Here is a 16,755-nt window from a genome sequence, read left to right as displayed (position 1 = left end):
ATATTCCGAATTGTGGCGCTGTATTGTGAGATGATCTAAGACCCTGTGTACAGCAAAGGAACATCGCGTGCCTCAAAACGAACTTTTTGGAACGTGAGCAAATAAAGAAAATCGCTGAATATTCTCTAAACATTTGATGTCAAATAAATGTACTTTACCTAATTTACAATCTTGCGGTTTGATTTAAAAGTACAGTTTCATATTGCGAATTGTGGCGCGCTGTGTTGTGTGAGCTGATCTGTGTTGATTTCCGGGTTCTGTGTGGAGTCGCGTAGAAGACGCCTGGGCGCGTTTGCCTACGCAGCACAGTCACGTCACGGATAGAGGCGGGGAATATGAATGTTTTGATAAATCTGTTTCAGGGGCGGGGGATTTGATTTAGTGCCGCAAAAGCAGGTGAGCCAGGGCGATGCGGCAAGTGATAGGATTATCAGAAAATGGCGGCTGATTTCGAGTGCGTTAATGGACGAAAAGTCGGGTAAGGTCCATAGGAACGTTTTCTACAATCTACCGAGTTATGCTTAAAAACACATGGCCGAACCGTAGGGACAATAAAAAAAAAGTCCCGGAACTCTCCTTTAACGTCCATGCAACTATGTTTTTTCCTTGAATTTCAAGGTTTTTGTTATTCCACAGATGTGTTCCGCACATGGCCAGCGGCCACAGCCTGTAGCCATGCCCACTGTATATTTTAGAACACTACCAGACCATTAGCCATGGCCGGCAGCCATGGCCCAGGGCCACTCTATATTTTATACCACTTGCAACCCATCACTCAAAGACGTTCATCAATCTCAAACTGATTTTTACCTCTTTTGATGTTGGTATTATGTTTAAAATGTTGCAGGCTTTGAGAAGTCACAATTCTTTTAGTCAATGCACAGTAAGATTATTTGCCGAGCATCACACACCTTGGTTATGCAGCGTACTACAAGTCCCTTGTTTTATGCCTGGCCTCTTGGTGACTGTTGTGATACCTCGCACAACCCCAACTAACTGCATTTAAGCAACAAGGAAAAGGCAAAAAATGACCAGCTGCAAGTATAATATATGCCCAGGTACTTTTGCAACATAGCGAAAATCAAAAGCTGGCACCCATGAATATATGCACAGTAAGTGAACATATATTTTAAAGTGAAATATACAAATGTAGTTCAATTGTCATTCTCCTTACAAGAGGTGCGCAAGACAAAATATCATTGGACTTTAAAATAAAGTAATGAACACCAGAAAAATTACATGAGAGGGGAAATCTTCCAATAAATATGCTGGCAAAGTATACAAGGTGATCACCTTTTCAACCCAGCAATCTGTCATAAAAAATATTCCCTGGAAAACAAAATCACAATATGAAACAAGTGCTTGTGATCTTGTGGGTAAGCGTCTGCACTGGGAGCATGACAACCTGAGTAAAATCCTGGTAGCCAAATACTTGAGCAAGCTTGCCAACCTCCAAAAATACCAAGGGGGTTGCGTTACGCTGTCCACCCACATGTGTCCTGAAAAGCAGCCACAATCAGGGGAAAATAACTTTAACCAGCGTCCAAGCTTGGAAACTCTCTTGCCACATCGTGGGCAAATACTCATGACTTACTTGCCCTCTCATCATTTGCCCTCCTCAACCCCCATGTCTGGCTTTCAACAATACTCTGCTTTATAAAGATAACTTGAAAAGTGTGCATACCATATTATCACTCAAATATATAAATCCTTATAGAACTATGTTAGGCAAAAAGTGTCCAATTGTGGCATTATTCCCCCTGTCTTGACGGAGACTACAAATGCCAGAATGCAATTCAGCAAAAGGCAAAAAAATAGTCTCCGAGTGCAAGACCTTCAAGGACTGACAGTAGCACAGTTTTTAAAAAAAGAACGTGGATGCTGGGTGTTATGAGATATTTAAAACTAAGAAAACACTCTGCATTCAGGACTGTGGACTGTCTCCCATCCATGCAGTAACCGGGACCGACCCTGCTTAGTTTCAAAGCGAGGAAGGATCCAGCCCCATTATGCCATGGTGCTCTAAGTGGTCTTGTAAGGTGGGATAATTTATTAGGCAACATGGCCTTAAGGGGCTGACCCGTTCCTCTCTTTGAAGTAAAGCAGGGTTGGTCCCAGTTACTGCATGGATGGGATACCCACTGTAGCTGTAAATATCCCTTTTTTATTTTTTATTATTGACTGGGATACTACAAATACCATAATGTAATTCAGAAAAAGGCAAAAGAAAATGGTCTCTGAGTGCAAAATGTTCAAGGCCTGACAGTAGCACGGTTTTAAAAAAAGAATAATTTGGATGCCCATTCGGTCGCCCATCCATGCAGTAACCAGGACTGACCCTACTTAGCTTCAAAGCGGGGCTGACCCTGCTTAGTTTCAAAGCAAGGAAAGGGCTGCCCCGTTTCACTAAGTGGTCTTGTAACTTTGGCTCGTTTATCAGGCAACATCTCATGAGGGGGCTAACCCCTTCTTTGCTTTGAAGCTAAACAGGATCTGTCCTAATCTGCATGGATGGGACTCCTGGATGGCGATCGGCCAATGGCCGTGGCCAGTGATTTTTCACACCCAACATCACTATAGCTGTAACAATATCTTTAAAAGACATCAAACAAAACTCTAGCCATGGCTATGGAACTACACATACCCTACACATACCCTTGGCTACCTGTAGTCCTTTATAGCCTCAAATATCGGAAAAATAGCTGTGAATATCGGAATAATGGCCAAAAGAAAATGCTTTCCTTCCACCCCAGGCTCTGTGCCAGCTCCCCGCACTCCCCAGGTGACCTCCTCACCTCACATGCCCTCTCCCTCCCCCCCTACAACACACGCTTTTTCTGTGATGCAGTTTTCTTTGAGATGTTGGCTATTCGAGGCTATAGCCGAGGCTACAGAAAGCTATGTGTTGAAACTCAGTCCCTAGACCCCCTCCAACTCCGAACTTTCACTTGGTGCCCTCTGGCCACCCACCCCCCACCTCCAGCCTGATGGCAATTGCATCTTTTTTGACCTGCAAATAGCTTTGTTCCCCTCCTTTTCATTTTCCCATATCCTCGGCTATATCTGCGGCTATTTCTCACATTGAGAGAAAAACAAGCTGACAGCGGTTTCACTTCTAAAAAGCCCTGGTACTGGTAATTTACCAGAGATATAGCCATCTACTTTTGAGAATATTATTAAAACAATTGGACGGAATAACTCCAAACCACACAGGGATCGCAAGTCAATGCTTTGTGCCCAAGTTGCTTTGGACCTGGTCCAAATCCATCCAGCGGTTTGGGCTGTGTGCGTAGGCAAAAATTTACCTTGTTTGTCTATGGGAAAATTAATGGGAAGTTGGCCGCAACTTTGGATATCTTGGTCTTTCATGAAATCTTTACGAAACTTTGCAGTTTGGGGGTGGGTGGGGTGGAATATCCGGCGAATCCCTAATCGCTTTCGAAATTTCTGCCAAATCCGTTACTCAAATCAAAAGTTATTAACAATAGAATGTTAAGGGGTTCCTATGGGAGTCGACTCACCTTTACTATAGGGCGACATATATATATATATATGTGTGTGTGTGTGTGTGTGACGGTCACGCACTATAGTTAAGGTGATTGCCTGGATCCATAGGAAATCCAATATTTCTATTGCTAATAACTTTTGACTTGCATGATGGTTTTGGCTATTATTTTTCAAACAAACATTTGGCCCTGTCCCCCACGCCAAGACTGGAACTTTTGGGAAGGATTCATTAAAAAATGAAAGGTTATTAAGAAAGCGAAAAAAAACGCTGTTTTCGGCGTACTCCCATTCAGTATCCCATACAGAAAAAGTCCATATTTTTGCATGCGGAACTGGGCCAAACGAGAAATAACTTGGGCACAAAGCATTTGATTTTTGGGACAGGTTTGGAGTAAATCCATCCGGGAATTTTAAAGATATTTGATAGGGAAGAGGGTGGGTGACCCCTGAAATAGCTATATCTCCCAAAGTGCGTTGTAGTAGAGAGGCTGAGAGGATTTTCAAAAATGAAAAAGCAGCCATTTTCCCTCCAAAATTGTATTTCTAATAACTTTTGACTGGTTGAAATTTTCAAAACAAAACATTTGTCAAGCGACCACACAAAATGCAAACTTTGTGAACAATAAGCTATACACTGAAAAAGATATAAACACCAAAACGCCAGCGTTTTAGGCCTATTCATTTTACGATATAGAAAAAGTGCAGTTTGTGAACAGCCGTAGAGCAAAAACCACTGGCCAGATTTGGACCAAATAAGAAACAATGTGGACAGAAAGCATTGACTTAATTTCCTTGACTGGTTTGGGGTACATCCATCTAGTAGTTTTAAAAATATTCGACAGAGAAAGGGGGTCCCCCTGCTCCTTAAAAGCTTTATATCGGCCTTGCTGCTTTGCAGCATAGATGCTGATTGAATCTAATTTTATTAATTTTATTAATTTTATTCAGCAAGTCAAAGGTTTTGACTTGCTGAATAAAATTAGATTAAGTTTTCCAAACAAAAATGTTGTCAAGGGCACCCCAAACTGGAAAATATGGGAACAATTCGTTAAAAAATAAAAGTTATTAAGAAAACATAAAACACAGTTTTTAGCCTTCGCCCGTTCATTTTCCCATACAGAAAAAGTGCAATTTATGAAGAACAACTGGGCAGATTTCGACCAAATAAGAAACAATTTGGCCAGAAAGCATCGACTTAATTTCCTTCACTGGTTTGGGGTAAATCCATCAGTAGTTTTTAAAATATTCAACAGAGACATGGGAGTCCCCCCCTGTTCCTTAAAACCTTTATATGTATCGGCCATGAGGCTGAGAGACTTTTTAGAAATGAAAAGTCAACTTTTTTTTGTTGCTGGATGTGAGCGATTCCAGCAATAATATCGGGAGAAGCCGCAAAATAACTCAAGAAGCTATTTGAGGAGGATAAAAGATGCCATCAAACTTTAGAATGAACTCCCCCACGACCTTACAGAAGGTAACCCTTAAATGCAGTGGTAATGGTGTTACGACCGCATTTAAGGGTCTGCCCAATCAGGAGTATGGAGAGCTGGGGGTAAACACGCCGGATAAATGGCAATTTTTGGTGCAATTACGAAGCAGTAATATCGCCTGCAGTAATTGCGCTGAAAATTCCCCTTTGGGGCCAATGGACCCAATGGGGAATAACGTGTACCGCCCAACCCGTGATCCGGCGATAATATCGCCGGGGGTGGGCGGTAACGCAAATAAAGTTGGGCGGTATCCCAGTCGAGATACCACCCAACTCATGATGAGGCCCAGAATCTTATAACGTTCTTGACTTCAGAAAGAGAGTCAAAACTCTGGCCACATAGTGGGTCCAAAAGAAACATATTGAGGGAACATGTACAGAGAACACGGCCGAAGGCCATGGCTGGTGGCCCCGATGGTATAACAAAAATCCTTGAACTTCACTGAAAAAAACCTTAGTTAAGGTGCGCAGATTTAACACAACAAAACACTTGAAATTTAGCTGATGAGGGAAATCATGACCAGCTAAACTCTGCGTGTTCCCTTTGCAAAGCCCATGAGCACATACATATTATGGCATTATGGGGAGCATAGCATTATGGGGGACATCAACGGGTCTGCGCCAAGTTAAGCTGGTCATGTCTTCCCACATCCGCTGAATTTCAAGGGTTTTGTTGCGTTACAGCTGCACAATTTAACTGCACCATAACTAATGTTTTTTTAACTAAATATATTCCTTACCTTCTTTAAGGTTCAGTTTTTAGATCATAATTTAAATCTTTTTTTAAACTAGGTAGCTAAAAGGAAATCAATACACAATGAATAACGTGAAAGGGCGCCATGTCAGTATAAATGACAAACCCCGAAAAGAGAAGTGGTACCCTGGGAGTGTTTTTCTTAAGTTAGCAAATATAATTTGACAATATGCCCACTCAATGAATACCTATACATTCAGGCAGGCAGTACCCAGTGCTCCTGCCCAGGGTCGAGACGTTGGGGCCAGGGAATGATCAGGATATGGAGGCAATGGATGCATAGGTTTCGCTTCAATGTGATGCACACGCTGGAGAGGCCCCCAAGTAAACCTCCCATCTGAACAATATTATCCGTATCAATATTTTCCTATCATTTTGTAATAATTCTCAGTAGAGTACCAACATATATCCTGTGGCCTCCATTGTATTGTGAGTTTGTTAGAGAGTTGCTTTAGCTAAAAATTAGTTAACTTTAATCAGTTACCTGCATTATTCACAATAGCATTAGCACAGTTTGAATCTCTCTTCCTATGTGAAATACTTAAGTGGACTAGCATAAGTATTAACTTTGCATGGTCACTTTTCCCCCGTTCTTTCTACTTTCATGAAATCTGCCCTTTTAACAAACTATTTGACAGAAAAATAAAATTGATTGTAGAGCTGGAAAAGGATCTGAACCAAGTTGGTTGACTTAGGCAATTGCCCTTTATATTCTCGTTTGATCGTAATAGAGTCCAACTGCTCATACATTCCACCCATTTAAATCCTTGCGATTTGGCGTAGTCTATATTCATATTTATTATACTACTAAAAGTGTGCAAGGTTGATTTATTCTCTAAGAGATTACCTTTTTCAGGACAATGTCATTTAAAATCATATAATTCTTGAATGAGAGCCCCACTTACGTATTCAAGGAGAATGTTGTCCAATTCTGTTCTGATCCTTTCTACACTCTCCAATTTGAAGTTACAATAACTATTGATCAGTAGTAGAATTAATTTCTGATCCTCTGTCACAAACGTCACTAGACCGACCAACAATGAACTTGAGTCTGATTTGACTGGAACAAGCTTGGGTCCCAATGTTATTTTGGTAGATATGTGCAGCCCTCCAAAGAGACACTGCCTTTTTCAGACCCATCAATCATTAATAAACCTTGCAACCAAATCTCTTGCAATAATATTACATCATGATTCCCCAGATTGTTATTTACATTATCATTTACAAAACCATTGCATCCCCTAGATTTCCAGCTTAACAGACTCAAATTCTGATCTTCAATTTCTATTGCAGTAGTATGGTTGAATGGGAAGTGACGAGGCAAGCCACAACCAATCTGGTACTGCACCCAGACTGCTTGACTTTTCAAATACTCGTCGATTACCCCCAAATGTCCACTTCACATTTAAAGTTGTCCCACACCAACTCTGAGTTCATCCGTTGATTTTTATGCGCATCTATTGGATATGACTGACTTTGTGCTACTGTGTGGTATAATCGATAGGACATATCCATGTTCGAAAGCTTTTTGTGCCTGACAAACAAGCACAAAGATTAATTTTGGATAACAGTATATCTTGACCTTATTTAGTGAGTTTTCATAGAAAAGGTCTAACAATGTTATGTCTGCTGTAGATAGAGTGGCCAACGGATGCATAGACCTGAAAATCACGAGGACTCTTGTGCGATTCAGGGCGATATCCCATTCATCTTTAAAGATCACCTCAAGCGAGACACATAGGGAAGTGACTTCATCTCCCTGGTCGATGCTTACTGTGCAGTTTGAGTCAAAGTCAACAGTATTTTCCACATTATTGGTAACCAATATTGGCTGATTGGTTCCCCTCATCAGAGTCCTTAAAAGAGGGGAGTTATTAGATATTCCATCCCTGGGCTTTTGGTTAATAGTTAAAGGGCCATTTCCTAATTCTTTAGATCTTTTGTCTGTTGAGCACTGCCTTTCATGCTTTGTGAGTGTTTCTGGTGACTTTATATGTTCTGAGTCTAAGGAAATGTGACCCTTGTTATTGACTTGTTGGAAAAAGATTGTAATGTCACTTTCCATCAGCATTGTCTTGGAACCTGTGGGTGGGGAGAATGAAGGTGCAGCAGTGTTAAAGCTGTTAAGTGGGGTTTCAAGGTTCATCACAACCACCTCCTCTTGAGTTGAATCTCTGCCTTTTTTCCCTCCTTTTTGTCTCCTTCGATTTAATCAATATGCCAATATTACTATAGCTACGTTATAAGCCTGAAACCAAAATGCAAACGCCATGCAAGACTGCGTAGCAATTTCCTGGATGCGGTTTGACACAGAGGTTTGAGATTCTTTTGGTTCTTAGATTTCTTTTCCCTCGATTTGCCCATATCTTTATTACTGGGTAGTTTGTCCCTCTGTTTGGTCATTTTGATTGCTTGATTCCATTGTACTGTATTTCAGTCTGGGAGCCGATTGTCCAACCAATTCATGTCCAGAAGAGTGTCCTTAATTTCGGTAATTAGTAGTGAGTGGGTTTTAAATTCACCACTTATATTATCATACAATCAAACCAACGATTGCAGTGCTACATGTAAGGCTGCTATTGAACTGGCTCCTAGGGTTGATTGGTCAGGGAATTCCAGCTAGTTCGAGGTGTTTAGAAGCAAATGGTCACCCTGGCTGACTCCCCCTGATATGGGATCCTTTAGATTGGAGTCTGCTTTTGCTGTGTGATTGGCTGGAGTGTTCTGTGAACTTAATGCAGTTCTTGATTGTGAGTGACTATATTTGGAGTCGATTGTGAGTCAGTATATTTGGAGTCAACAGTAATTTCCCCAGAAATGGACAATGACCCTGAGGATATATACAGATTAAGTGAGGCACTTATGTTGATTAGAATGCTTTTTGTGGCAATAATTTCTTTCTCTAAACTCAAGTAAGCTTCCATTAATGATGTGTTGTGCATGGATTGCTGTGTAGATATAAGGCAGTTTGTGCTGTTCGCATTCATCTCAGCATTAGCCTGCAATAAGGCACCATTTCTATTGCCCCTCCCCTTTCAGAAAAGCCCTCAGCAGTTACCTGGCTGTACAGTTTCTGTGGGAAGATCATTGTAATTTTTGCTGGTGGGCAGCTGACCTTTGTTCCCTCTGTATTTTCCTCTAATTGGGTCATTACTGATTTGCCCTAGGCCGTGATTTGTATGCTTCGCAGATTGTATCATTGTTTTTTGGTGGGGGCAGATTTTAAGTTTAAATCACTGTGTAAAATCACACAATTCAGATGTATTTATAAACATTGAACCCTCACATGGCAGTACTCGAGTGAGGGTAAGGAGGTAGAAAGAGAGGAGGTACTCACAGGACTGTCACACTTGAATTGAGAGCCGCCAAGCTACAGTTCACTCACAGGGAATAAAATGTACTATTCTACCATTCAACTGCTTTAACTGCACCGCCCCGTCCAAGTGTTTTAAGCAGCTGGTATCACTCCAATAGTGATCCAGATGGAAGCACAAGTTTGGAAAGACATGACCACTCCTAATGTCAGGCTCCTCCTGCAGTAACCACACTCTCGGAACTCAGCTACGCTCCATGCCTGGGAAATGTGTTTGAAGAAGCTCATAGCACTCCAACAGTGACCGGGATAGAAACAGGTCCAGAAAGACATGGCTGCTCCAAATGTCAGGCTCCTCCTGCAGTAACTGCACTGCCCACACTCTGCGGTGCTCTGCGCCTGGGGAAGTGTTTTAAGCAGCTGGTAGCACTCCAACAGTGATCCGGTCGGAAACACAGGTCCGTTAAGGCATGGTTGTTCCAAATGTCAGGCTCCTCCTGCAGTAACTGCACTCCCTACACTCCACACCCTCCCCCTGGGAGAAATTGAACAGGTCTCGAAATTAAAGTCCAATGAGCAGGAGCTAAAATCAGCTCCTGTGTGTCAGGCATCTCCCACTAAGCAGGAGCTACCGCTAGGTAACAAAGAGCGGGTAGATAACGCACTTCATATTTAACGTCCATATGAGATGCACCTTTTGGCTATTATGTATGATCCATTATGTTTAATTGTCTTTTCTTTATAAACATTTTCAAACACTCAAAGTTAATGTCACATTTGCAAGCTTGTAAGGCACCACTTGGACTGGGAAGCCAAAAGTAGCTCCTGGTAGTTGCTGGTTTCAAGCTAACCAGGGTTTCCTAGGGTAGAAGCAGAAACTAAATAGCTCCCATCCATTTTGAACCCTGTATTTAGCACCTAGGTATGGCCTATGGCCTAGAAGAGCCTGGCTAGTGGGACCCCAACAGCTTCCAGTAGCTACTTTTGGATCCCTAAACTAACTGGTGCCACAATAAATACGTATCTGGCATTCACTAGGAATGATGGAACATTGTACAAAAAGTGATTTAGGAAACAGCAAAAGGAACCAAATGTGAAAGAAATGGGAAGCAGCATTGCCGTAGACTAACAAATCAACAGAAACAGTGCACAAGAGAGTGAAAGACAGAGCAATGTGGCAGTAGAAATAGCCGTTAATGGCACATGCTTTTGTGGGCGTATGTTACAGTTTGAAAATAAAAATGCATGTTCCACCATCTTTCATGCTTTCCAGAGTATTCTAACATATATGCACCTCTCACTATACAAAAGTAGATTGTGTTTCAATCTCTGCATTTATTTTAATCTTTGTGCACTGCTTATGTTTAAGTCGTCCATTCAACATTCAACATTCACCATCCACCATCCTGAGAAGTCAATCAGGAGAATTCACTTTAATTGCTACTGGGTCATGAAGAGAAACTCCTGGTCAGAGAAAAAAGTTTGATACCCAGGATTTGCTTCCAGCTCCTGATTCGCGAATTATAATTTCGACCCATGCTACGGTATTTCTCCTGATTGCTTAAAATCTCTCTTCTGTGTCCATGCTTCAGCACTTGTACTATCTGTGAGGTCAGTTGATAATCTGAGTTGTGTGTCTATGCACTTGTGAAACTGTACATGGACCCAAGAGGTTGGGCAGGAATTAAGGAAACAAATACCCTGACAGTGAGACACTGAATGTACATAACACCTGCACCCGTGAGCTCGATGGGAGTTCACACTCCATGCTCATTCAACCCACGCTTTGCCACTCTGCAAAGACTGGCAACAGAGGCCCATGTTGTGTCAATTACAACAGTGCTATGTGACAAAATGAAATGGAAAAAGAGAAAAAGACACACTCTCCCCTGGCTTCTGGTAGTATTCCCAGCCAAACACAAACTACCACAACATGGGAGAAACCAGTATAACCTAAGATGATGATTAGAGCAGTTTGAACAAGAATATATGCCAAAAAGACCCCTCCACACAGACCCATCTAAGAAGGACAATGTACAGGCCTTCCCAATCCAATCAGGGCACCGAGATTGGGAAATAAGGTTTAACATTTGCTAGAAACACCACACACACACGCACCCCCGCCCACCTCTGAGTGTGTGCATTGACCACCCCAGAATATCAGTGTCTCCTATGCCTCTGCCGCTGTTTCAAAACAAGTGGGGGACTGGATTAAAGTCAAACTCCCGTGTCCTCTGGGGAAGCTAAGGAAGCTCTAGGACCCTGGATGGTGACCAGCGATGTTCACTTCTGGCATCCGGGTGCAGCGTTGTGGTTGAAGGAACCCACAAGGAGGAAGGCCGGGTACCAGCCCTCTTTCCCCCAAAAAGATCTCAAAGGGTTTCCATCAGAGCCTTGGGAAGTCTATGGTGGAGAGGATTATGGCCAAATGGAGGTTGTCCCATCTCCCTGTCGGTGGGTGCAGTGACGGGAGAAGAGAGGGAGCTGTGGCATCCTTCCCACTGATATCGCACTGTCTGTTCCAGTGTGGAAGGTTTTCTCAAGAGTCAGTTGGAGAGAAGCTGTTTGAGAGGAAGTGCCTTTCTGATGGTTTGTTTGTTTGTTTGTTTGTTTTATTATTTATAATGCGCATCATACCCGGGGGTAACAGGGCGCAGCAGTTACAAGTATATGCAAAGCTTAGTTACACAGGAATATATACAGATTACATACAGGTAGAAATTACAAGGGTCTGTATACAGAGAGGGCTTATTTACAGGCGTGCAGCAGGAAAGTGTGCAGGCAGTTCCCAAAGGGCATTACATACAAAATAAAATCAGATACAAGGGATAGTTACAGAGATACTGTCATAGACGTGAAGATATCAGGTCATATGGTGAGTATCATGACAGTGGCTGATCGGTTCTAGCTGTGTCCTTGGTAATGGTTGTTAATGCTGATTGTTGGATTTCAGCTATATGATGGTGTTGGATCTAAATTTGTGGTAGGATTGGTCTATTCTTAGGCTGGGAGGCAAAGTAGTCCATAGCTTGGCCGCTTTCACTGGGAAACTATTACCTCCAATTGTAGATCATTTGAAATTAGGTATGGAGAGTCGATCTCTGTTGGCAAGTCTCACTGGTCTCGTGGAAGTCTGTTTGTGGAATCTCTCCGCCAGGTAGGTAGGTGCAGCATTGTTGAGAGATTTATAGGTGAGCGGCAGAGTTTTTAGCAGGACTATGTTGTAAGTTTGGAGCCAGTTGTTCTGTCGACACATCTCTGAAATATGGACTCTTCTGGATATACCTAAAGCTGCTCTAAGAGCATTATTTTGCAGAGTTTGGATTCTTTTGATGGTGGCTTTGGACAATCCTAAGTAAAATGCATTGCAGTAGTCCAGGCGCGATAAGATGAGGTCTCTGGCCAGAATAATGCAACTGCTATCGGAGAGGAATGGCTTGCCAGTGCGGATCAGTTTGCACATATAGGCAGTAGAAGATGCTATGGAGTTGACCTGCTTAGTGAATGAAAGGTTTGAGTCGAGGTAAAAGCCAAGTGTTTTTACCTCGCGTTCTACTTTTATGTTGTTGCCATTGATTATGAATGATGAGTAGTTAGAACCTAGTTTTTTTAAGTTGGACGGGGTGCCCAGGATGATGAGTTCAGTTTTATCATCATTCAGGCATAGACCGTGTGTGGCCATCCATGCCTGGATGATGATATACACTCTGTTCACCAAGGCCAAATCCTTTTTATAATCCCCTGAAAGCGGGAGGAGGATCTGGGTACCATCTGCATAGTTAGTGTAGGTGATACCAAGATTATCCAGATCATCGAAAAGGGGCTTAGTGAAAATATTGTAGAGTGTGGGCAAGACGCATGACCCCTGGGCCACACCGCAGGTGATGGGTGAGGGGTCTGCAGCTGCTAGCAGCAAGAAGACCCTCATAGTTCTGCCATTTAAGAAGGATCTTATCCAGGTGACAGCGTCATAGAAGTGTGCTGCTGCGTTTAGATGGTTGCAGAGAATAGTATGGTCGACTAGATCGAAAGCAGCTGAGAGATCTAGGAGGAGGAGGAGTGCTGATTTACCACTATCTTTGAGCTCATCGATTTGGGTCTTAACATCAATGAGGGCACCTGATTGTCTGGCTCCTAACAGCTGTTGTCGTTGCAAGTGTTTTTGAATTTGAGTATATGCTACCTTGTTAAAGATTTTTAGAAGGAAAGGCACAATAGTAATGGGTCTATAATTGGTTGGTGTGGACGGGTCGAGGGTGGTTTTTTTTAAAAGTGGGAGTACCCATGATTGTTTAAGGTTATTGGGAATGATGCCAGTAGCGAAAGACGCATTAATGAGTTTGGTGATGAACTGAGATAGGTCTCGGGCAGCATCCTTGATAAGCTGCGCAGGGCATAGGTCTCCCTGACAGTTCAAGGATTTAAGGGACAGAATAATTCTTTCCACTTCAAGGATGGTCACTTTGGTAAAGTTAAATCGGGTAGAATCATCTATGATAACCTTGCCAGTTGTATTGGAGGCAGGAGGGTCATTTAGGGCAGTTCTTTTGCATGAAATTTTATTTTGTAGATTGGCTATTTTATTGGATAGGGCGTGCTGGATGCCTTCACACCATTTTTTTTATCTTTCGTGCATGTGTCGGGTACTGCTATTGGAGTCTCTATTTCTTTAAGAATGGTGAAGAGTTCCTTTGTGTTAGATTTGGCATTGGATATACGTGTGTCAAAGGATATTCGTTTTGCTAGGCATATTTCTTTTTTGTAGAGGGAGGACAATTTGGAAAGTTTGAGCTTATTGCCTTCGGACGGATATTTTATCCACATAGCCTCTCAGTTTGTTTTTTATTGTCCAAGATTTTTTATTAAAGGTGTAAACCATTTATTCAGATGAGTTTTCTGCTTACTTGGTCTTAGTTTCACGGGGGCGATTTGGTCCAGGGAGGTGGTCATGATTTTATTGTATTCTTCAACTAATCTCTCAGGATCAATATTGTTAAGAGTGGGAAGTAATGCTGGGATAGGCCTATCCACAGTAATACCCTTTTTATTTCTTGTTAGTGTCGGTGGAGCCATAATGGCTGTAGGCAGTGGGGGTCTATTAGTGGAAAGCATAAAGGACACAAGGTGGTGGTCCGTCCAGACTAGAGGTGAGATGGATAGGATATTGGCCTGGCAGTTGTGGTCTGCCACCCAATCAAGTATTCTACCTTTGTTGTGGGTGGCAGTGTTGCTTCTTTGGGTGAATTCAAGTTCTGACAAGGCGTTAGCTGTAGTTGTACAAGCTGGTCTGATTGGTCATTGAAGCCCATGTTCAAGTCTCCGAGTAGAAGTACTTGCGAGGAGCTTTTAAGGTTTTTAGTTAGGACGGAGTTAATATCATCCACAAAGGATCCAGGTGGGCCTGGGGGGCAGTATATCAAATGGATATTCAGGGTTTGGCCATTAGTTAGAGGGACTTTGACTGGTAGTAGTTCACACGACTGGGTGTCTATCTGGGTAGCTAGTCCCATGGCAAGGCAACATTTGTGAATAATAGTGATGCCTCCTCCTCTGGAATTAGGTCTATCATGTCTCAAGATGGAAAATCCATCAGAGACTGCTAGCATGATCATAGGGCCTGAAGCAGGGTGTATCCAAGTCTCGGTAATAGTGAGGAAGTCTAGGTCATCTTTCAGGATCAAATCTGATAATTCCATTGTCATGGTGAATGAGGGTCACCTACAACCAGGAATGAGGATTTTATAAAAGCAGCACTGGTCATTGGGCCTGATTATCCCAGATCCAAGATCCAGCAAAATATGTCTTGCCAGATCTGGCAAAAGCATGTATGCCCTTCAAGGGCTTTAATGTTTTGAACTTGCTTTTGTTGTTGCCGATTGGAACATTGGCCCTCAGGATAAAAGTCAACAGCCAACCCCACTAGAACGGCTTGTCAGGATACATGTGACTTTCTCTGTTAGGAGTGCACACTGCAGAAAATATTCAAGCAATCTTTGTAAAAAGTGTGCACCTTTTATCCTTTGCTTGCAACATCATAGGAAAAACTCCTCTCTTGGGCTATTTTCCAGGTGTTAATAACTAATTGATATTGACATTTTAGGAGGAGGGGCTTAAAAGGTTCTTCCACATTTTTCAACTCCCAGAGGTCTCCTCCCTCCACCCAGTTGGATTCAACAGTTAATAATTTATATTTCCAGCACTGTATAAAAGTATTGTGAGGCTACACTTATGCCACCGGATACGCGAAGGAAGCAGATACCTGGAACGTATCCTTAAGGCACACATGCAAAAATCAGAAATCTGTAAGTAACCCGGGAACGCAGCACAGAGCTGCAAACCACCTGATCCATCAACACATGATATCACCAGTGCTTTAAATGGGCCGTTCCTACCCGGCCCACTACCTGCACTTCTTATTTTTGAGCATTAGAGTACCTGCACATCTCAATGCCTGAAAGAGAGTACTGGTACTCAACTATCTTGTGAGGGGAAAATGGAAGCTTTTCATGTCACTTTACGCAAGTTAAAGGACTACGTTTCTGCAGCCTTTGCTGGGGAAAGCAGCACTCTCGTCATCTCCTCTCTCAACCACACACAATGCACATGATGTCTCCTTCAGGGCCCACCCTGCAGAACAAAAGGAGAGACAAACATGCATTTACTGTGATCTCAGCACACCAGGCGCAGAACAGTGTTTTGCTAAGTGAGCTTCACCTGTTACCATTGCTGTCCTTTGATGGAGCAGGGATTGATTTGGAAAGCCTGGGAAATTACTTTGTTATTAGAACAGTGCCTATTCCAATATGTAAATGTTTAAGTCATTGGGGTGGCGATAGAACGTTTTTGACTGAAAACTGGCACATAGCTCCAGTTACCTACCGAATTTCCTATTAAGCAATGAAAGCGAGCAATAATAATACTCGCCTTCTAAAGCTTAGTTTACAGCTATGACAGCTGCTAGTTTGATACGCAAACATCTCGTTTAATACAGATATTCAAACTTTCTTAATACAATGCATAACAACAAACTGAAAGTTTGTGTGAAAGGATCTCAGATACACTGCTTTGCCAAAGTGTGTGCTCCTTGGCACATAATTTAATGTCACTGAGCATTGCATGCCGAAATCGCTGCGGCGGAATTTCGGGCTCCGTAGCTTGGTGACTACCTGTACTTCTTTTTTTTTACCATTTAAAACACTGAATATCACTCACCTTATCGGAGCGCTGTCGGGGCATTGCTTCCTTGGATTTGTTTTCCAAGTGAAAGCTGTAAGTCTGAGCTGAAATCCAAGCGAGGAGAGGAAAGGGGCAAGTGTCCAGAGTGCAGCTCCCTCCAGGGCACCAGGGCTCACAGGAAGTTGAGAAACCAACAATCCCATGAGCTAGAACTGCACATGCCAGAACACGGAGATACTAATCTCCAGAGCATACGCGTCGCCAGTGACCAAAGAGCTTGCTCAATTCAGAGACACTTTCCACCCGGACATGCACAGTATTATCAATAACGAGAGCCCTCAGAACGGAGACGGAAGTCATTAGCACGTGCTTCGGCGTGATGGACTGTGTTGCTATTGTGTGAGCGCAAGCGCTTTATTTGTAACTTTTGTAGAATTTGGACTTTTAAAATATATGTATATAGTATAGTTTTATATTGATGACATTATCAAGAGATCCTTGTCAAAAGATGTGTAT

At 42.5% G+C, this 16,755-nt stretch overlaps 1 protein-coding gene across 2 annotated transcripts in view; it reads right to left on the bottom strand.

The window, feature by feature from the left end:
• LOC138582124 (zinc finger protein 2-like) overlaps positions 1–16,429 on the bottom strand; it is a 240,710-nt gene extending 224,281 nt beyond the window's left edge. For both annotated transcript variants that reach the window (XM_069653122.1, XM_069653123.1), the window contains exon 1: positions 16,276–16,429. In XM_069653122.1, the coding sequence (XP_069509223.1) occupies positions 16,276–16,299 (24 nt within the window). In that variant the 5' untranslated portion in view covers positions 16,300–16,429. The remainder of the gene's footprint in view (positions 1–16,275) is intronic.
• Positions 16,430–16,755: the final 326 nt, after the last annotated feature.

The sequence above is a fragment of the Ambystoma mexicanum genome, chromosome 3q (genome assembly GCF_040938575.1).
Source record: "Ambystoma mexicanum isolate Mex_15411 chromosome 3q, UKY_AmexF1_1, whole genome shotgun sequence".
NCBI lineage: Eukaryota > Metazoa > Chordata > Amphibia > Caudata > Ambystomatidae > Ambystoma > Ambystoma mexicanum.
The sequence above is the reverse complement of the archived record's forward strand: the minus strand, read 5'-3'. Positions and strand labels throughout refer to the sequence as shown.